The following is a 20578-nucleotide window of genomic DNA, read 5'->3' as shown; positions in this document are numbered from 1 at the left end:
TGTCTTTGGCCAGGCTCTCTCATGGACATAAATGGGATTGGGGGGGGGCAGCCAAAGTTGTTGAGTTTTTCCTGGGAAATCACAGGTAAAAATAAATAGGACATTGTGGAGAGCAGGTTTCTGCTAGGAGTTGGGGACATAGAACCTCAGATTATTGAGTACTTTCATTTTTTTCAATAACATTTTCAATAAAATATGCCCCCCCCCCGGCTATGCCCACGGGCTCTCTGTAAATATTTTCGTGTTATCTACGGTGGGGCTCGGCTTGGAATATAGGTGTGCCAAAAACCAACAACCCTGGAATGTGATGACGCTTAAAGAGGAGACCTGAAACGCGAGCCGATTGGGTTTCCGCTCTTGGCTTTGCGAGGGAGAAGTGTCTCATTTCCCGGCATAAAAATTGCAGGATGTTTGTAACTGTTCCACTTTGGTGGCCTGCATAAAGAGGCAAGCCCCAGTCTCTGCTCAAGCAAACGACAAAGGCTTTGCGGCTGGACTTCATTCGAGGTGCCCTTGACCACTGTCCGTGGCTGCCCTATGGCAAAGTGATACTGGCAGGGTCAAAGGGCATCAGCAAAGCAAGCGAAGCCCAAGGACGCAGGACAAGAAGAGCAGAATGATGGCAGATCAGAAGTGAAGTGAGTCACTCATCTCCTCGACCGCATTTTTTTTCCCTTTCCCCTGCAGCCACGAAAGAAGTGAGGCAATGAAAAGCTTCAATAGACAGGAAAGTCCCCGCCCAGGAAATCTAATATTACATCCCCTCTTCTGAAAAGTTTTGCTTTAGCAGAGGCTGCCGGGGAGTGGACCCGTCTTGGTGAGTGGATGCAAACCTCTTCCCCTGCGCCGTGCAGATGTTTAAAGCTTAAGCTAGGGCTGGAAGGCTGCTTGTGCCGGGGTGCCTGTGGAAAAGATTAGGCTTGCAGGCAAAGATATTTGCAAACAGCCCGGCTGAATTTGCACAAGCAGTTCCTGGCCGCTTTGTTCTGTCTCTCAACACCTCGCACATCCCTCCCCAAGAATCCTGGGGACAGTCGCTTGTCAAGCATTCTTGAAATTGTACCTCTGGGGGGAGTGAACTACAGTTCCCAGGATTCATTGCAGGGGGTGCACTTTAAATGTTTGGTGCGTGCAACGCCTCCCTCCTTCAGCAAACCCCCAGTCAATATTCTGAGAGGGGAAGGGGGGGTTGGGGGGGAATTTACCATATTTTTTGCTCTATAAGACTCACTTTTTCCCTCCTAAAAAGTAAGGGGAAATGTGTGTGCGTCTTATGGAGCGAATGCAGGCTGCGCAGCTATCCCAGAAGCCAGAACAGCAAGAGGGATCACTGCTTTCGCTGCGCAGCGATTCCTCTTGCTGTTCTGGCTTCTGGGATTCAGAATATTTTTTTTCTTGCTTTCCTCCTCCAAAAACTAGGTGCGTCTTATGGTCTGGTGTAGTCAATCATACCTCCCTCCTTTAAGCTTTCTCAAAACAGTAGCTAATGGGACCATCACAAAAAAAGGGGGTTGCCCACCCCTGTCGTTTCTCTACCCCTGGTGATTGAAGTACTAGCATAACCTCCATGTGTATTTCCATTTTTGTGGCTGGCTGATTCATCACAGCTTCCCCGTTTTCAGATAAGACCGAAACAAGTGGGGACCTGCAACAATTTGCAGTATATCCCCAGTTCCAAGCAGTAGCTTGGAACAAGAGGAGCCTCTTAGCCCATTGCAGATGGGATCAAGTGGGACCAGTTTTCTTCGTTCCTATTCCTTGAGGCCTTTCCTGGCTGCATTAAAAGGATCAGGTAGGAGATGAAGAGAAAGAGTTTTGCCGTAATGTGCCAGCCTCCAGAGTCCTTTCCCCTATTAGGTGTGAAAAGGGTTTTTGCCTGAATACAATGCACAGAGCATGAGATCTGCCCCTGATCTAGGCGTCTGGTCCAGCTGAGAGCTTTCTTCCTTTAAAATAAGTAACTAAGTAAGTAAATGGGGAAGTTAGCATCAACTGGCCCAACTGCCCTTCTCCATTGCAACAGATTGGCACCCCCCCATCAGAAGCTATCAATGTGGCAATGGGTGGCATGTGACTTGAGCATATTTTTCCGAGCTTAAAGCACATTACAAAACCCAAGGCTGGTTGCTTGAGTCATTTCCATGCCCCTGGGACATGATCAGCCACAGCTGGCTGCTAACTTTGCAAATAAATTGCTTCAGCAGACTGAAAGGCAGTACTTAAACAAGGACTTAGGAAGATGAGCCCTGCTGAATTAGATCAAGGTCTTTTTGGCCCAGAGTCTTGCCTCCCATGGCAACTGGTCAAATGCTTCAAGGAAATTCTAAGGGTAGTATGATCATCCCCCGCAATGGAGTGCAAAAATGCTCCCCTTGACCTTGACATTTAGCCATTGTAGCCAGTGATCACAAACAAACCTGGCCACTGTCATCTACCTCCAGGCTAGACTACTACAGTGCACCCTCTGTGGGGCTGCCCCTTAGGTTGACCCAGAAGCTGCACCTAGTGCAAAATTGCGTGTCCTAACTGCTCATTGGGGCAGAATATTGCCGCATTGCTGAAAGCACGCTGGAGGCCAATTTCTTGCTGGGCTAAATTCAAGATGCTAACGCTGGTACCCAAAGCCTCATACAGCTCAGAAGCAGGATTCCTAAAATGCCATCCCCTGTGTACCCAACTGATCACTGCACTCTGCAGGAGAGAAGGCCACCTCAGATACCATCATATCAGGAAGTCTGTTCTGTATGATATAGTTATGGGACCTTTTAGTGCAGTGAAACCCACCCTTCAGAACTCCCTCTCATTATATCACAGACAGAGCCATATTTGTCTTTTGGACCTATCTTTTCCAACCAGTGGAGATTTATTATCCCAGCTTTTTTCTTCATCGGGCTAGGAACTGTATTTATATATATATGTTTTTATTGTCGATGGGTTTTTTTTATTGTTGAATCGCTTTGGGATGTTTCATGGGAAGCGATTCATGAATGAATGATGAATTAATTAATTGAAGTAAAGCAATACTCCGGGAAGTTGTCTAATCCCCACCGGAAAGCCCCCTGAGCCAGTGGCCCTCGCTACTTTCCGTAAATTTATTTGCCAGCAATGTCTCTATATTAGTGGCCAGGTATTCCATGCTGCGCAGAATATTTTACATAACGGAGGAAGGAAGGAAGATCAAGAAAGAGACTCAACCAAGGATGGGGAACCTGGGGGGGGCACTAGGTGGCGCATCAGAAGATGCCTGACAATAACATCTCTCTGACCCACACGAGGTAATTTGGAGGCTATGATGGGGGGTAATTAGCCTCCTTAACCCCCCCAGTATTGTGTGGGGGACAGCCCTTGCCTGCTGTGCCCTATACCACCCCTGAATTTGTGGGGGTGGGGGCACTAGGCACAAAGCCCTCCTGTGAGATTTCGGCACTCCTGGACGCCGTCTCTGGTCCGCACCAAAAGAAACAATTTGGATGAGAAGAATTGCACATACTTCAAGGAAGGAGGGGGAGTAAAGACTGCTGACAGAAGAGATCTCTGATAACAAGACAAGAATAAAATATGAGAAGATATGTCAATATACGGTACGGCTTAAGGGGAATAACAGAAGAGATCGTAAAAGAAAAAGAGAAATTATATGAACAAGATATGATGTGGAAACACCAAGATAAGACTGGATAGAATTATGAACTTTGTCTGGACTGATTGGGACTGATTTGGACATTAACGCAGTAATAAGAAGATGATTTGAATCCCCCTTTGGATCTTGAAGTATGGGTTCCCCCAACAAAATTTAAAAAATTGGCTTTGTAATTTGGAATTTATGTGATGTGATTTAATTTGATGTGATTGGCCAGTTAATAAAAATTATTTTTTAAAAAAACAAGGATGGGGAACCTGGGATGTTCCAGTTGTATCATCAACATCAATTGGATTTCTTACCAGGTCTTCACTATTAGGTCCCAATTACAATAATGTAAAGCTACAATATTGTAACAAACAGAAATTATATATATATATATATATATATATATATATATATATATATATGGCGCTGGGTGGCGCTGTGGTTTAAACCATAGAGCCCTAGGGCTTGCCGATCAGTGGTTCGTATCCCTGCGACGGGGTGAGCTCCTGTTGCTCGGTCCCTGCTCCTGCCAACCTAGCAGTTCAAAAGTATGTCAAAGTGCAAGTAGATAAATAGGTACCGCTCTGGCAGGAAGGTAAACGGCGTTTCCGTGCGCTGCTCTGGTTCACCAGAAGCGGCTTAGTCATGCTGGCCACATGACCTGGAACCTGTACGCCGGCTCCCTCGGCCAATAAAGCGAGATGAGTGCAGCAACCCCAGAGTCGTGCATGACTGGACCTAATGGTCAGGGGTCCCTTTACCTTTACCTTTACCTATAATATCAGTTGAAGCAATTTGCAACCAGTTTACACTCACACATACTGTATCTGTTAGGTGTCAAAGGCCAGTAAGAGAGCTGTATCTCCAGAAATTGACAAAGGCTGTATAGTGAAGGTACCAGACACAACTCTGTAGGTGGGGAATTCCACAGCTAAGGGGCTGCCACAAGGAAGGCCCTGTCCCAGGTCGGCCATCCCTGAGCTTTCAAGGGCAAATGAACTATGAGAAGGTACCCCCTGCTGATCTTAACATGCAAGAGGGAATGCAGGGAAGGATGTGGGGTTCTCCCCCCCCCAAAAAAAATATTTGATACACATTGTCATCTCAAGTGCACCCAAAGAGACATGTGGTCCAAAATCAAAAATTGCTTAACCGCACCACTGATTCAACAGTCAACCTTCGATATTCTACTTGCCAAGCATACACTTCTCACTGAGCTATGTCCCCTCTGTCTCATTCAGGGTGATAGCAATCTGTGGGTGGACTACTCTGTTCCAAGCGTGATAACCCTAAAATGTTTATTTCTCTGCAGATCCCGGAACCATGTACACAGCAATCCCCAAAAGGTAATGAACTTTTTTCACTGCCCATCCAACAGCATGTTCCAGACAGGCTCCCTGGAACTGTGTTTTATTTAATGTAAAATCGGCTAGTTTAAACACCTTTTTAAAATAATAATATTTAAAAAGCTTGTTTACTATGTAGGGCACTCCCAGACTGTTGCTGTTTTCGGGTGGGATGGAATCACAAACCGGGTAAATTTAAGTCGCACAATTGTAATTGGTTGGGAGGTCTTGCGCAACAAACCCACTCCCCCGAAATACTGGACTTTTTGCAATAAGGAAAATGATGTGGAAATGCCCTGGAAAGTGTGGAATGTTTGACACATTGTCATCTAACCTCCCTGCAAACAAATCAGAAGAAATACTAATCAAATCTTCCTGCAGACAAATTGGGATGGATGTTCAATAAACAGGTCATCAGGAAGCACCCATAGTTTGTTCCTCAGTGGAAGGTTCCCCAGTTTGAGGTTCAGAAGGTAATTGGCTCTATTACCACTGTGCTACCATTTTGCATCTGACTCCAGCTCATGGACCTTGAGATGCTAATTAAACAAGATGCTAATTAAACAAATGCAGACGGAGTCCAGAGAGAAAAGAAACTGATAATACTTTACTGGGTAAACAACAAAAAAGCAGTAAATAAGATGGGAAGAAATAAACAGAGATTTCTTGCCTTATTTACAAGCCTTGTTCAGAGTAAGGCATACTCCCCCAGAACTACACAGACAGAGCACAAATGACCTCAGCAAAGATCATGCCTTTCTGACTGGTTGCAAGGCAACATTTCCTCCACCACCCCCTGGTCAGCTGACTGTCAACAGAATTAACCCTTAAGCGACAAACTGAATAATCCTTGCTGTTGTACTTCCAACATCATCTGTCCCAGCTATCATGGTCAATGATTAAGAATGATGGGTAGTTGTAGTCCAACAACATTTGGAGGAGCACAGGTTCCCCAAAGCTGATCCATCACTTTTCATCTTGTCCTCTTCGAAGTCTCTCTTCCTTTTCGCTTCTCCTTCTCTACTTGCATCTTATTCTCCTGTTCCTTTGGTCTCATCCTATCCTGGCCCTTCTGTCTTGCAATCCATTGCTTTCTTCCTTTTTTGCATGGCAGTGGCTCACCCTTCGATGCTTCGGTAAAAGAGCCAGGCCTCCACATCTGGCGAGTGGAGAAGATGAAGCCTGTGTCGGTACCAGAAGAGATGAAAGGCATCTTCTATTCTGGGGATTCTTACCTGGTTCTTCACAATGGACCTGATGAGCAGTCCAGTGTGCACATCTGGATTGGTAAGCAGCAAGGCTTGGCAGAGATGAGACGAATTATCCATATGCAGAACGCATCTGTGGGCTGATTCAGTAGGAAAGCAGCCTCCATCCGCACTTTCTCTTGAGCCAAATATTAAAACATGAGGAAGTGACACACATCAGGATATGAAAAAAAGTGAGCTTATAGGGTTGCCTTATTTCAAGATCACCCAAAAAGTTGATGAGCTTTTTTTCTTTCTTTTTTGGCAACACTAGATCTTTTTCTTTCTTTTTTGGCAACACTAGATCTTAAGACACGATGACATGTGTGACACAGGTTGTACCTATTGGAGTTTAGGGAAATCTCTCTCCCATGTTATTATTATTATTATTGGGCAGTGTCCAACCAACATGTCTTGTCGGCACAAGGATTTATGCTTCTGTAACAGGACTTTTTCCTCCAACTCCTTCTTAGTTCTCAATGAGCTGTTGCCTCCCCCTTGGGGTTTTTCACATGCTCCCTTTGAACTTCTGCAGTCCTGAAGGTTTATCTGAGCATGCTCATGCTACGCTCTTGTTTTCCAGTGGCCCTATTTTGGTCTCATTTCTGTCTGTGCTCAACACCCAAGTTTGCTATTTGAGGGAGTGGTATACACGAGAATTATCCTGGGAATATCCATCAGAAGTGGAGCTGGAACGATTCCTATCAAATAACTGCTCTCTCCCTGTCACCCAGGTCAGAACTCCTCCCGAGATGAGCAGGGAGCCTGTGCTCTGCTCTCCACCAACCTCAACTTCTTCCTGAAAGAAAAACCTATCCAGTACCGGGAGGTGCAGGGCAATGAGTCCGACATTTTCATGGAGTACTTCCCCCACGGCATCAAATACCAGGTAAGACAGGCCCGACCTAACAAGTCTTTCAGGTTTCTGCTTCAATCACCTGGGAGCACTGTTGCCAATTGCGAGCACAGTCACCTTATGAAAGAAGGCTTAGGCAACAAATCACGTGCTCATTTGTGCCACATTTATCTGCCCAGGCCAGATAATAATAATAATAATAATAATAATAATTATTATTATTATTATTATTATTATTTATACCCCGCCCTTCCTGATTCAGAAAACTGGGCTCAGGGCGGATAACAACAAATTAAAAACTCTTAATTTATGCAACAAAAACAGCATAAAATACAGTAAGGTAAAGGTAAAGGGATCCCTGACCATTAGGTCCAGTCGTGACCGACTCTGGGGTTGCGGCGCTCATCTTGCTTTATTGGCCGAGGGAGCTGGCATACAGCTTCCGGGTCATGTGGCCAGCATGACTAAGCTGCTTCTGGCGAACCAGAGCAGCGCACAGAAACGCCGTTTACTTTCCCACTCTTACTGGAGCGGTACCTATTTATCTACTTGCACTTTGACATGCTTTCGAACTGCTAGGTTGGCAGGAGCAGGGACCGAGCAACGGGAGCTCACCCCGTCGCAGGGATTTGAACCACTGACTTTCTGATCGGCAAGTCCTAGGCTCTGTGGTTTAACCCACAGCGCCACCCGCGTCCCTATAAAATACAGTATAAAACGTGAATAACAATAAATTCAGAATTTAAAAATCAATTTAGGGGGGAAATCCATCCAATAAACATTAGATGATCACCAGGACTAGCTATCTAAATTAGTCCTATTTGGGCCAGTGAGGAGACCAGGGGAGAATTAGCTGTGGGAGGGGAGGGGGAGCGAAGGAAGGGGAATAAAAGATCAGGCTAAGTTCAGATTGAAAGCCAGGCATATGAGAAGCAGCAATTCAGTCTAACCTACCTCCTAGGGATGTTGTGAGGATGAAATGAGGAGGGCAAGAAACCCACATCTGCCACCTTGACATCTTTGGAGGGCAGAAAGGCCATAAAGATGCTCAAGAGAAACAGAAAAGTTGGTTTGTGCACAGTGCTTTTCTTCCGGGGGGGATGTGCCAGTACTCCACAGCAGCCTTTTGCCACCCTGGCACCATCCAGATGTTTCAGACTACAACTCCCTACACTGACTGGGGCTGATGGGAATTGTAGTCCAAACACCTGGATGGGTCCAGGGGGGCAAAGGTTGCTCTTGAGCAGTGTTTCCCAACCTTGGGTCTCCAGCTGTTTTCAGACTACAATTCCCATCGTCCCTGACTACCGGTCTTGCTAGCTAGGGATGATGAGAGTTGTAGTCCAAAAACAGCTGAAGACCCAATGTTGGGAAACACTTATCTAGAAGAAATGACAAACAACCAATGCACTTTGACCAGGAGTTGGTCTTCTTCTGTGGTCTAGTAATATCACAAAAAAACCACAACGTACAAAACTATGGAAAGCAGTATCCTTATTCTAGCCAAATCTGCCAAATTCAGGGCGGATGGAATAGTGTAACAGCAGTGCCACCTGTAAACGACTCAGAAATTGCCTCTTTAAAAAGGCTAGAATGTGGCGTTAGATAATTTGGAATTTAAAAGATATAAAATAGCGTGGTGTAGTGGTTAGAGTGTTGGACCTTGGAGACCAGGGTTTGGATCCCTGCTTGTCCCTGGGTGACCTCAGGCCAGTCACTGCCTCTTGCGACAAACAAATTAACAGCTTATCTCAAGGAGCCTATCCCCTTCACCACGCCAAACTCCAGCATCCTCCTGCTTCCTTACAGACCTCAACCTCTTTTGTCTGTGCTCCACAGGAAGGAGGTGTGGAATCTGCCTTTAACAGAACCCAGGCCAGCCAGCAACCCAGTCCTATTCGCACACTCTACCAGGTGAAGGGGAAAAAGAATATCCGAGCCACTGAAAAAGAACTGAGCTGGGCTAGTTTTAACACCGGCGACTGCTTCATCCTGGATCTAGGAGAGGTGAGCCTGAAAAGAGGAGAAGAAGAAGCCTCTCTCGACCTGTGTCTGCTATTTATAATTGCTGTGTTGTTTTTAATGTGTGGTTTTGGTGGGGGGTTTTGCATACAGTGGCACCTCGGGTTAATTCGTTCCGGAAGTCGTTCTTAACCTGAAGGGTTCTTAACCCGCAACATGCATTCCCTACATAGGCCTCCCGCGGCCCCGGAAGCAGATTACGTTCGTATCCTGGGGCAAAGTTCGCAGAATGAGTTGATTTTAGAATGCATTTCAGTTAATTGATTGTGATTTTATGTAAATTGTGTTACTTTTATTGTTGTTAGCAGCTCTGAGCCTGGCTTCGGCTGGGGAGGGCAGGATATAAATAAAATGTTATTATTATTATTATTACTTGCCCAGTTTGTAATCGAAGCATTCGTAAGTAGGACAGTTCACAACCCGAGGTACCACTGTATTTTAATTACAAACATTTATGTTTTAACATTTTTATGGGGTGTGAATGTGTGGGTGGGTGTTAAATATGGTTGCTTATCTTTTAATGTTTGCTCCATTTGCTTTTCGCACATAAACCGCTATTTTGGCATTTCAGTGGCACATAAATAATGTTAAGAGCATAAGAGGAGCCTGCTGGATCAGGCCAAGGGCCCATTTAGTCCAGTATCCTGTTCTCTCAGTGGCCACCCAGATGCCCTTGGCAAACCCACAAGATGGACCAGAATGTAAGGACAATCTCTCCTCCTGCAGTTCCCAGCAACTGGTTATCAGAAACATTATTGCCTCCATCATGGACAATGTTGATGGTGCTGTGGGGAAGAGAGGGGAAACATACAAGTTTGGAATATGGGCTAGCATGTTCTGCTAATGCCCTGTGAATAGGGATGGAAGGAGGCAGCTCTTTGCATCCCAGTTCGGTGTTCATCAACGTCAGCCCTCTTTCCACTGCAGTTCAGCTTCCCCTAATTCCTGCATAGTCTGTCTTGCTATTTGCTATTCAGTGGTACCTCGGGTTACAGACACTTCAGGTTACAGACGCTTCAGGTTACAGACTCCGCTAACCCAGAAATAGTACCTCGGGTTAAGAACTTTGCTTCAGGATGAGAACATTAATCGCATGGTGGTGGCAGGAGGTCCCATTAGCTAAAGTGGCACCTCAGGTTAAGAACAGTTTCAGGTTAAGAACGGACCTCCGGAACGAATTAAGTTGTTAACCCGAGGTATCACTGTATCTGAAACTGATGCAATTAATTGCATAATCAATTTGAGTAGAAGGGAAGCATCAAAGACGATGCAGAAAACAATGTATTTATTTATATGATGTTTACAAATTAAGAAAAGAACAGCATATGCTCCTACTCGCTTGGGTCATTTTCATTACTGACCCCTGACAAAAATGAGAATTGCAGCAAGTCTCGCTCCTGTTTCCTTTTCCGACAGTATTCTCAAACATCCCTAGTTAGGAGAGTGCACAACTACGTACATTGGGCGGAAAGAAATGTGCTCCTTTGTGTAGGATCAGGGTGGGTGTTCTGGATGACCATTAAGAGTCTGGATGTAATCTTCGACACCTCCCTTTCCATGGAGGCGCAGATTGCAGCTATAACAAAGGCGGCATTTTTTCACCTCCGCCAAGCTAAGCAGTTGGCTCCTTACCTCTCTCGCCCTGACCTAGCCACTGTGATCCACACAACGGTCACCTCCAGACTGGATTATTGTAACTCGCTCTACGTGGGGCTGCCCTTGAGACTGACCCAGAAACTCCAGCAGGTGCAGAATGCTGCGACGAGACTCCTTACGGGATCCTCGTTGCAGGATCACATTCACCCTGTGCTATACCAGCTGCACTGGCTCCCAGTGGAGTACAGGATCAGGTTTAAGGTGCTGGTTTTGACCTTTAAAGCCCTATATGGCCTAGGACCCTCGTACCTACGGGATCGCCTCTCCTGGTATGTCCCACAGAGGATCTTACGGTCTTCAAACAAAAACATCTCGGAGGTCCCGGGCCACAGAGAGGTTAGGCTGGCCTCAACCAGAGCCAGGGCTTTTTCGGCTGTGGGCCTGATCTGGTGGAACGCTCTGTCACAAGAGACTGGGGCCCTGCGGGACCTGACATCTTTCTGCAGGGCCTGCAAGACAGAGCTGTTCCACCAGGCCTTTGGCCAGGGCACAGCCTGACCCCCTCCTTTGGTAATTCTTCACAGAACTCTAGCCCAATGGTTGCCATCAATTTGATTTGAACTGATTTTATAATGAATTGATTTTAGAATGCTGTATTATTTCACTGTTGTTAGCTGCTCTGAGCCCAGCTTTGGCTGAGGAGGGCGGGATATAAATAAAAATTTATTTGTTTGTTTGTTTGTTTGTTTGTTTGTGGTGGACGTGGGGCAAGGTGTTCTGGCCGCAAATGGATTGAGAAAGTTTCTCCTCTTGGTCTCTCCTTTCAGAACATCTTCACTTGGTGTGGCAGCAAATCCAACATCCTAGAGCGCAACAAAGCCCGGGATTTAGCAACGGCAATTCGGGATAGCGAGAGGAAGGGGAAGGCCAAAGTGGAGATAATTGCAGATGGCGAAGAGCCGGCTGAGATGATAGCGGTAAGTTCCTTGCAAGAGAGGAAAACGTTTTGGGGAAGCTGTGGGTTGGTGTCTAGGAAGCAGATGGGCATTGACTAAGTTCTCGGCAACAAGCTGGAGCTGGGACCTGTCTTGGTTTGGTGGGATATAAAACCCCTGCCAGAGGAGGGTCTTAGATATGGGTCGTGTTTTGGCTTCTTAATTGAAAGGATCATATTGAAAGGATCAAGGAAGTGGTCTCCCAACAGGGCACACCAAACAGGTATTGAGGTACCCTAAGAGTCTATTGAATACCTCATTACTGCAATATCTGGCAATGACTTTCATGTGTGGACATAGGAGATAAGAAGCTGCTTTGTCTGTCCACCCAGCTCAATATTGTCTACTCTGGCTGGTAGCATCTTTCCAACATCTGAAGCAGAGCAGGGCCTTTTTTATGATCTGCTATTTCAGGGGTGGGGAGCTGGTGGCCCTCCAGATATGTTTGGTTTGCAACTCTCATCATTCTTACTCATTGGCAATGCTTTGTTGGGGCTGGTGGGAGTTGGATCCTTTAAAAACAACAACACTAGAGATGCACTGGACTGGACCCGAACCTTCTGTGTGCAAACAATGTTCTCCCCAATTTTAGGAAGTTGCCTTATGCTAGATCAGCCCATTGGTCCATCTAGTTTAGCACTGTCTCCAGGATCCCACCCCTCCTTCTCTCCTGCTAGGGACTGAAGAGAAGACCACCTCTCTGCCACTGCGACTCATCCTTTCGTAATTGTCAAGCAAGGCACAGGGGTGGGGTTCTGAGCCCAGAAATGAAATGTCTGGAAGCTGGGTATCAGTATTACCTGCCACTGTCTTTTTCTAGGTCCTGGGTCCTAAACCAGCTCTGAAAGAGGGCAGTCCAGAGGAAGATGTCATGGCTGATCGGAAAAATGCAATTGCCGCTGTACTTTATAAGGTAACAACCTGTCAGGCTGCTGTTAGCAGATCCTGGATAGTTGCCCATGAAAGTATAAAGACAAGGGAAAGTTTCTTACTGTCCTTTTTTATTTCAAACTTTACAGAGAGAGGCTATAGAACCCAGCATCTTGGATAATGGCGTTGTCCCAAGTGAATCTCCACCCCCCGTCTCTCCCACTTCCTCATTCGTCATTCTCGTTATCTCCTCTACGGGTGCTACTACGTGCCCTCTGTCTTTGAGCTCTTTGCTCTCCTACTTTTAAGGCTCACTGGGTTCTGGGAGATGGAGGGTCTGGAATGCTTTCTAATGACAACGTGTCAGTCCGCTGTTGCTCTGGTTATCCCATTATTTCCCAGTTGCCATTTTGTATCTAGCTCCACCACCATTCCAGCTGCCATTGGGCACTTGGCTCTGTTTGGTGGATCCTAGGGTTCCAGTAATAAACAAAGTAGGTCCAACCATCTCGAAGTCCTGCCACACATGAATGGTCTCATGTCAACGAAGGCATTTGCTCCTCTTTTCTTCTCATCTCCCAGGTATCCGACATGACAGGGAAAATGAACCTGACTAAGGTCTCAGAGTCCAGTCCATTCCATCAGGACCAGCTCATCACAGATGATTGTTTCATCCTGGACAACGGGCTATGTGGGAAAATCTACGTTTGGAAAGGTGAGACACGCAATGCACTACTATGAGAACAGCCTCAACACTTGGTGTTGGGACTCTGTGAGTCGGAAAGGGGTCTCCTAACAATTCTCAACACCCTTAAAAAACCACAGTTCCTAGAAGTCTTTGGAGGAAGCCATGATGGTTTAATGACAGATGGTTCAGATTTAGGAGAAGGTTTTCTTTCTTCCTAAGAATATTAGTCGTCCCCCCCCATCCTTCCCAGTAAACACCGGTCTTCTCTGCTTGCTCTCTCTCAGCTCTTCTGACCTGTCCTTTTCCATCTTTCCTCAAACAGGCCTCCGAGCAAATGAGCAAGAGCAACAGGCAGCCCTGAAGGTAGCTGAGGACTTCATCACTCAGATGAAGTATCCCCTGAACACACAGGTAAGCAAGCAGAGGCTGTGCAGCCTTATCAAAGTTTCCAGAAGGCTCTACTAAATGAAGGAAATATTCCCAAACTTGGGCAATGAATGGCAATTTCATTGCCATTTACTCTGATTCGAGTGCGCTCCCACCACGGGCATTTGAGGCCATGCACACTTTTGTTAGCCACAACCCACATCTATCCTGTAGTTTATTGAGGAATCCTGCTGCTGGATGCATTTTCCTGCAAACCACATTCTATCTGATTTGAAAATGAAAGCCATCGTTAAGCTTGAAGTGTGCACATTTGAGACAGCTTTTGCACATGTGCAGGCGACATCTTTGTGAATAGGAGCTGGGGGGGGTTGCAGGTGTGGGGAAACAAAATATGCAATGTGCTTAAGACCTCCTCCCCCCCCCTTGGTGTGCACAGCAGTGTGCAAATACAACTTGAAATGCAGTGGGGTAAAATAAATTAGCTGCACTTCAAGCCCTTAGGATGACCGAATGAGACCTGGGAATGTTGCAATGTGCTTGATCACTGGTGAAGCTGTTAAAAACTTGAGAGCAGCCCTGATGGAACAGACCAAATGCCCATCTAGCAAGGGAGCCTGGTTCGCACAGTGCCCATAGCTAGCCGCTCTGGCAGCTGGAGTGGCGGGGGGCGAGCTGCCCACGGGGGCATCGTGGCCCCCAGTGATCTGCCCAGGCCTCACGCTGCCGTTTCAGGCAGCGCAGGGCTCTGAGCCACCGTGTAACTCCCAGGAGAGACGCGTGGCTCAGGCGCGTTGCAGGCCATGCCCCACGGTAAGTGCGACCCCCCATGGTGTGCCATTTTGTCACACACACCCTCAAGGATGACACCCGGGGTGGACCGCAGCGCCTGCACCCACCTGAGGCTGAGCAAAATCATCTGTAATGTAGAGAGAATGGGTAGAGTAAGAGTTTTTTCTCATAATATTAGAGGCTACAGAAGAGGCATTGTGGGAAATATAAATAGTGGCAAGATGCCACAAGTTGGCACTGCTTAGAGCATTGCAGCTGTCCACTGCAACAAGGTAAGACTGCCAGGGCCAGAGGAGGGAGCCCAGCAGAGGGCAACTTGCCCTGGCCCTCTCAAACCTAGAAGCAGCTTGGCCCATTTCTTTGGCATTGCTGGGGAAAAGAGGGGAGAGGTTGGAATAAAGCTAATCCTTGTGTACCATTAAAGGTAAAGGGATCCCTGACCATTAGGTCCAGTCATGACCGACTCTGGGGTTGCGGCACTCATCTCGCTTTATTGGCCGAGGGAGCCGGCGTACAGCTTCCGGGTCATGTGGCCAGCATGACTAAGCCGCTTCTGGCAAACCAGAGCAGCGCACGGAAATGCCGTTTACCTTCCCGCTGGAGTGGTGCCTATTTATATACTTGCACTTTGACGTGCTTTCAAACTGCTAGGTTGGCAGGAACAGGGACCGAGCAACGGGAGCTCACCCCGTCATGAGGATTCGAACCACCGACTTTCTGATCAGCAAGTCCTAGTGTGTACCCGCATCCCTGTGTGTACCATTACACCAGGGCTATCCAACTTGGTACCCTCCAGATGTTTCGAACTCCAGCTCCCATCGGCCCCAGCCAGTATGGCCAGTGTTCAGGGATGAAGGAGTGGGAGACCCATAATAGAGGGGTGCCTGCCATGGGTGTCCTTTTCTCACGCATCTTTATCCTGTTTCCAGTTGGAAATCTTGCCCCAAGGCCGCGAAAGCCCTCTCTTCAAACAATTTTTCGTAAACTGGAAGTGAAACCGAGTCGACATCGTGAGCTGGAAATATTTGGTGCATGTGCCTTACATATCCTGTTATTGACCATTACGCCTTATTAAAACGGAGCCACTGTGGCCTAACCTTCTTCTTTGGACTGAAGCTATGTTTTCGCTCATTCACAGCATTCCAGGCACAGAAAAGGGGGAGGGGCTGTTGCTTGGTGGCCGGACACATGCTCTGCATGCAGAACATCCCATGTTCAGTGCCTGGCATCTCTTCTTTAAAAGGCTCTCAAGCTGAAGGAGAAGTGAAAGACCTCCACTTGCCCAAGACCTTGGAGAGCATCTGCTGGGCAGAGTAAATAATATTGGGGCAATGGTCTGACTCTGCTAGGGATGGGGGAAAATTTTATTTCACTTTGCATTTGAGGGTGAACCTATCTAACCCACACTTCCTGAAGCAATGTAGGAACTGAAACATGGCAAGCCTTCAAAAGTGGCCCTTCTCTGAATTTTGCAACGCAGCTGTGCAGACAAATAATGTGTACAAGAATGTATATATAGTCGGGGGAAGTGTACGTGGACAGCATACAAAATGAATGGCGTTGGGAGAAATCGCTTTGCTAAACTCTGCATATTAGGTAAAAAGGCATACAAAAATAGCAGAAATTCACACTAATGTCCTGACGTTGTTTCCCCCCACCCCACCCCCTGCTGCTTTCCAGGAGTGTCAAATGTTTTTTTCCATAAAATACCATGAAAACAGGCTTAGATTGTTCCAGAACTGAAATGAACAATAACCAAAAAACCCAAACAAACCCCACAATGGCATGATTTGACATTAATTTTAATAACTGCCGATAAATGTCCAAGGCTCTTTGTGGCCATTTTGTGCCTCTGGCAAGGTGGAACCTGGGTTAGGTGCCCCTACTGCCCATCCAATACAGTGTTGATTTTGCAGTGTCCCGTGCACAGTGGAATGATGAGGAATACCTCAGGTTAAGAACTTAATTCGTTCCGGAGGTCTGTTCTTAACCTGAAACTGTTCTTAACCTGAAGCACCACTTCAGCTAATGGGGCCTCCTGCTGCCACTGCACCACCGCCGTGCGATTTCTGTTCTCAACCTGAAGCAAAGTTCTTAACCTGAGGTACTATTTCTGGGTTAGAGGAGTCTGCAACCTGAAGCATCTGTAACCTGAAGTGTCTGTAACCCGAGGTACCACTATACAAGAAAGGTGAGCAACGGGCAAGCTGGGGGTATCTACAGAGAACAGGTCTCTGTGTGTTTCAGGTGGAGAGGATTGGACACCAGATCTACATCCTCTTAAAAGCGGCTCTTAAAAGTCTCAATTTACAACAGAGTCTGGAATGCCTAGTGACTCGGGTGCTGGATGGCCCTCCCTCCCTTTGGGATTCCTGTTTCAAAAACAGCAGATCCTGCGCGCACACTCCCTTCACCCCTCCTCGCCTTAGGCATCCCTATTCTTTTCAGAAGAGTCTCTGTGGTTTTCAGCCTACAATGACGCTTTGTCAGTCAGCCCGGCAGGCCCCGGCAAGCGGTTCTGAATCATTCCACAGCTGCGCTAATGGCCCAACCACAGGAAGAGGCTGCCGACGAGCTGCTCCTTGGAGTGAAAAGTGACTCATGGTTTCCTTTCCAAAACAACAAATTCTGTCCCTGGTGCCAGTGGCTCACAGTGAAGCGCTTGGGGGTGAAGGCATCATCACAGAAGGAAGCCACCTTTTTGCCTTTTGACGTACAAAAACATTCTACGAAAGACTAGCTAGGGGTGGTCATCTTCTAGCTCTGAGGGCTCCTCCACACAACCTGGTTTGCTTTCACAAAGCTTCTATAGCCAATCTTTATTGAGTATTCGTTCTTATTTGTTTATGGGGCTTTAATATGTCAATAAGCATTCGCCCTGTATTCACCCCATTTTGCTCATGGGGCGTTTAAAAGTCTTCCCATTAATCATATTTTCACCCTGCTTTCCCAACCGCTTTCCAAATGGCAAAAAGTCTGTTTTGATGTGTTGTTTTAAAGCGGTTATGTTGCAGACAGGCAACAGAACAGTTTAATCCAGTTTAATTGAGCAAACTTAAATTTCCCAGTTATGCTCTTGAATCCCTGCCCCCAGCAAAATATTGACAGTCTATAGGGGTCAACCTGGGGCTTGTCAGCCTGGGAAGCTAGCCCATCTAGGAGAACTCTTGTCCTAAACCTCCACTGCCTTGGGGGACATCTTTGGGAGGAAAAAAAAGGCTCAAGAGTAAACCCTACACAAATACAGAGTGAAGTCCCAAAGATGCTTGCCTGGCGCCTGACATGCCTCTTTTCAGCAACTCCTGCAGCCAAACTGGTGCCCAACATATTGCTCTGCTTTCCTTTGGACCACATCAGCTAGGCTGGGGTGGGGCCTTCTCATCTGGGACAGCCCAAGACCTCCATACATACTGCCCTGACTTGTGCCCTGGGGAGGTCACTTTGGTGCCCTGGAAGCGCACTCTTACTGTCTCTCAAGACAGACAGATGTCAACACTGCAGGCGTTCCACATAGGACACTCCTGGATCCTGAAAAACCTTTTGTACTGTGTCCCCTTTCCTGTTGCATTTGCACCAAAGGATTCCCATTTGAAGAATTTCCTTTAACCATAGGCAGAGCCGCTGCCCCTATCACTGAAGGACTGCAATCTCATCCTTGCATCCAAGTTGCTTCCCCGCATCATGCTTCGCTGGGGATGTCTCTCCCTTTTCCCTCTTTCTTCCTATTCTTTTCCTTCCCTCCCACGGACGTGCAACGTGGCAATTGGGGTCGGTGCTGCCGAGGATCCTTGTGGAGCAAAGTGATCGCCAGGTGAGGTTCTGTGTCCTTCCTAGGCAAATCCTTGCAGAGCCAGGAGAGCCACTAGCAGGCAGCTGAGCAAGCCCCATGACACTGCACGAAAGGCAGAGCAAAAGCACACGCATCGTTCCACCTCGAGCTGCGGGCCCCGCAAATCTGGCCGGTGTTCGGCTCCTGACGCAGGGCTGGTAGGCAGGCTCCGGGGAGGGTACAGATCTCCTGTGCAATCCAGCCAGTCCTTAGCTATGGAACGAGGGTAGCCAGTCTGGGGCTTGAGGTTGCGTGGCTCAAACTTCCAGTACTCCCTGCCCTTAAAGGCATACAATGTTCCTGCAGCAAGACAAAAAGGGGCATCAGCAACAAATAAGCGGGATATTTAAGAGGACAGGACAAAGGGTCCCGTCAGACAGGGTTTCTGTTTTTTGTGGGTTGTATTCTGCAACATAGGGACACGGGTAGCACTGTGGGTTAAACCACAGAGCCTAGGACTTGCCGATCAAAAGGTCGGCGGTTCAAATCCTGGTGATGGGGTGAGCTCCCGTTGCTCGGTCTCTGCTCCTGCCAACCTAGCAGTTTGAAAGCATGTCAAAGTGCAAGTAGATAAATAGGTACTGCTCCGGCGGGAACCTATTTCCGTGCACTGCTCTGGTTTGCCAGAAGTGGCTTTGTCATGCTGGCCACATGACCCAGCTGTACGCCGGCTCCCTCGGCCAATAAAGCGAGATGAGCGCCGCAACCCCAGAGTCGGCCACGACTGGACTTAACGGTCAGGGGTCCCTATACCTTTACCTTTTATTCTGCAACATGTCATTGAGGCGATAATAACGCATTAGCGGCGGATTGATCATTCCACTTCCTTAGTTGTTCTGCGCTGCTTTGGCAATGTTATTGCATTATTATCGGAACGTGTTTCCACCATTTGGGAGCCACTAGACAGGACTGCAGGCAACTCCAGTCAAATGCAGAAAAAAATTAAGTACAAGCTAGTACTTTCCAAAAAAACAGCAACCCCAGAGTCCTTTCTGTTGGGGATAATTCAGACTGAAATTCCCAGGTGTCAAAAAAGGTTGTTTATGTATGCCACTGCTATGGCCTGTGTTTTGTTAGCTCCAAAATGGAAAACAAGTGAGGTCCTAACTAAAGAAGAATGGCAACTTAAGCTGACGGAATATGCGCAGCTTGCAGACTTAACATATAGAATAAGAGAACAAGAAGAACATATGTTTAGAGAAGATTGGGAAAGGTTTATTAAATATATGGGAGGAATTTGTGCACACTTGAAAATGTTGGGAGCATTAAAATAAATTCAACGGTGCAAATAAGCTTTGGTGGATGTCATAATGGAATACTGAATGGTTTAGTTTATGTAAAATATGCAGGGATTTGTGATATGCAGAATGAACCACGGAAAGAGAAGAAGGGAAGTCATTGATATTTTAAGGATGTTTAAATGAGTATTCTAAATTGTAAACAGAATTTTTTTAAAAAAAATAATACTGTATTTTCCTGTGTATAAGATGCCCCCATGTATAAGACACGGGGCAATTTGGGAGACTCAAATTTAAGAAAATGGGGGGAGATAGCACAGAGTTGTTGAGCTTCTTTTGGGGAGGATTGCTGAAAATCGCTCCCCTGCATGCGTTGCAAAATTCGCCTTTCATCTGTCCCATCGCCAGCAAAAGCTGCCAATCACCCGCCCAATTGCTGCAGCATCAGCGAAGCAACACCAGCCATTGACGCAGCAACCAATAACACGCCCAATAGCTGCTGACAGCCATGGCAGCAAGCAATCAAACACCCACACTATGCACTATCCATGTATAAGACGGCCTCCCCACTTTTTAGCATAATTTTAAAAGGAAAAAACCTAGTCTTATACACAGAAAAGTACAGTATATATATATATATATATAAAAATTAAGTACAAGCTCACCATCGTTCTCACTCAGCACAGCATCTACAGAGGAGGGGAAGTGTTCCCAGGGTTCTCTGTGGACAGGGAATTCTTCTTCCATGTGCGCTGTGGCTTCATCATAGCACCAGTGCAGATCTCCCTTGAAGAAATAGGTTTTCCTGTCAACAGGCCACGAGAAAGCGCCATCGATGCCCCCCTGGGGCAGCCCAAAGTCTGTGACAGGGCGGGGGTAGCCCTCTTCCACACCGTTGTCCTTAAATACCCAGTACAGAGGTCCTTGAGCAGGGAAGAGAAAGAGAGGACATCAATAGCAAGGCAGTGTTGTGTAGTGGCTAGTGTGTTGGCCCGGGACCTAGGGGACAAGGGCTCAAATCCCTACCCAGACATGAAGCTGACGGAGTGAGAATGGGCCAGTCCATCTCTTTCAACCTAAACTACCTCAC

General features: G+C 47.0%; 2 protein-coding genes across 6 annotated transcripts in view; one reads left to right on the top strand and one right to left on the bottom strand.

Annotated features, from left to right (window-relative positions):
• The first annotated feature begins 479 nt into the window (after positions 1-479).
• Positions 480-15522, top strand: CAPG (capping actin protein, gelsolin like). 4 transcript variants are annotated; one of them, XM_079955201.1, is made up of 10 exons: positions 480-638; positions 4938-4971; positions 6086-6258; positions 6953-7107; positions 8914-9081; positions 11520-11669; positions 12508-12600; positions 13140-13272; positions 13568-13656; positions 15351-15522. In XM_079955201.1, exons 2-10 carry the CDS (start codon positions 4949-4951, stop codon positions 15414-15416), a joined length of 1050 nt encoding a protein of 349 aa, XP_079811327.1. In that variant the 5' UTR covers positions 480-638; positions 4938-4948; the 3' UTR covers positions 15417-15522. The 4 variants fall into 4 exon arrangements, with proteins under 4 accessions (XP_079811327.1, XP_079811325.1, XP_079811326.1 ...); XM_079955199.1 differs by lacking the exon at positions 480-638 and adding an exon at positions 672-817; XM_079955200.1 differs by lacking the exon at positions 480-638 and adding an exon at positions 703-817 and having other exon boundaries at positions 4935-4971.
• Positions 15523-16474: 952 nt separating this feature from the next.
• The window catches only part of LOC307203856 (matrix metalloproteinase-17-like), a 28476-nt gene continuing 24372 nt past the window's right edge, over positions 16475-20578 (bottom strand). The window contains exons 10-11 of one of the 2 annotated variants that reach the window (XM_079955055.1): positions 20154-20411; positions 16475-18550 (exon numbers count right to left, since the gene is read on the bottom strand). In XM_079955055.1, coding sequence (XP_079811181.1) covers positions 18252-18550; positions 20154-20411 — 557 coding nt within the window. In that variant the 3' untranslated portion in view covers positions 16475-18251. Of the gene's footprint in view, positions 18551-19016; positions 19381-20153; positions 20412-20578 lie in introns of those variants that run through there. The other variant, XM_079955056.1, reaches the window with a different exon arrangement.

This window comes from Podarcis cretensis (assembly GCF_951804945.1).
Source record: "Podarcis cretensis genome assembly, chromosome: 15".
Lineage (NCBI taxonomy): Eukaryota > Metazoa > Chordata > Lepidosauria > Squamata > Lacertidae > Podarcis > Podarcis cretensis.
This window is presented reverse-complemented; position numbering and strand designations above follow the sequence as displayed.

Excerpts from the sequence above, each read along its gene's own strand:
- CAPG (XM_079955198.1), top strand. The coding sequence starts at position 1,720 with ATGGGATCAAGTGGGACCAGTTTTCTTCGTTCCTATTCCTTGAGGCCT. Across the intron at positions 4,972-6,085 it reads TACACAGCAATCCCCAAAAG|TGGCTCACCCTTCGATGCTT; the intron begins GTAATGAACTTT and ends TTTGCATGGCAG. Across the intron at positions 9,082-11,519 it reads TCATCCTGGATCTAGGAGAG|AACATCTTCACTTGGTGTGG; the intron begins GTGAGCCTGAAA and ends CTCTCCTTTCAG.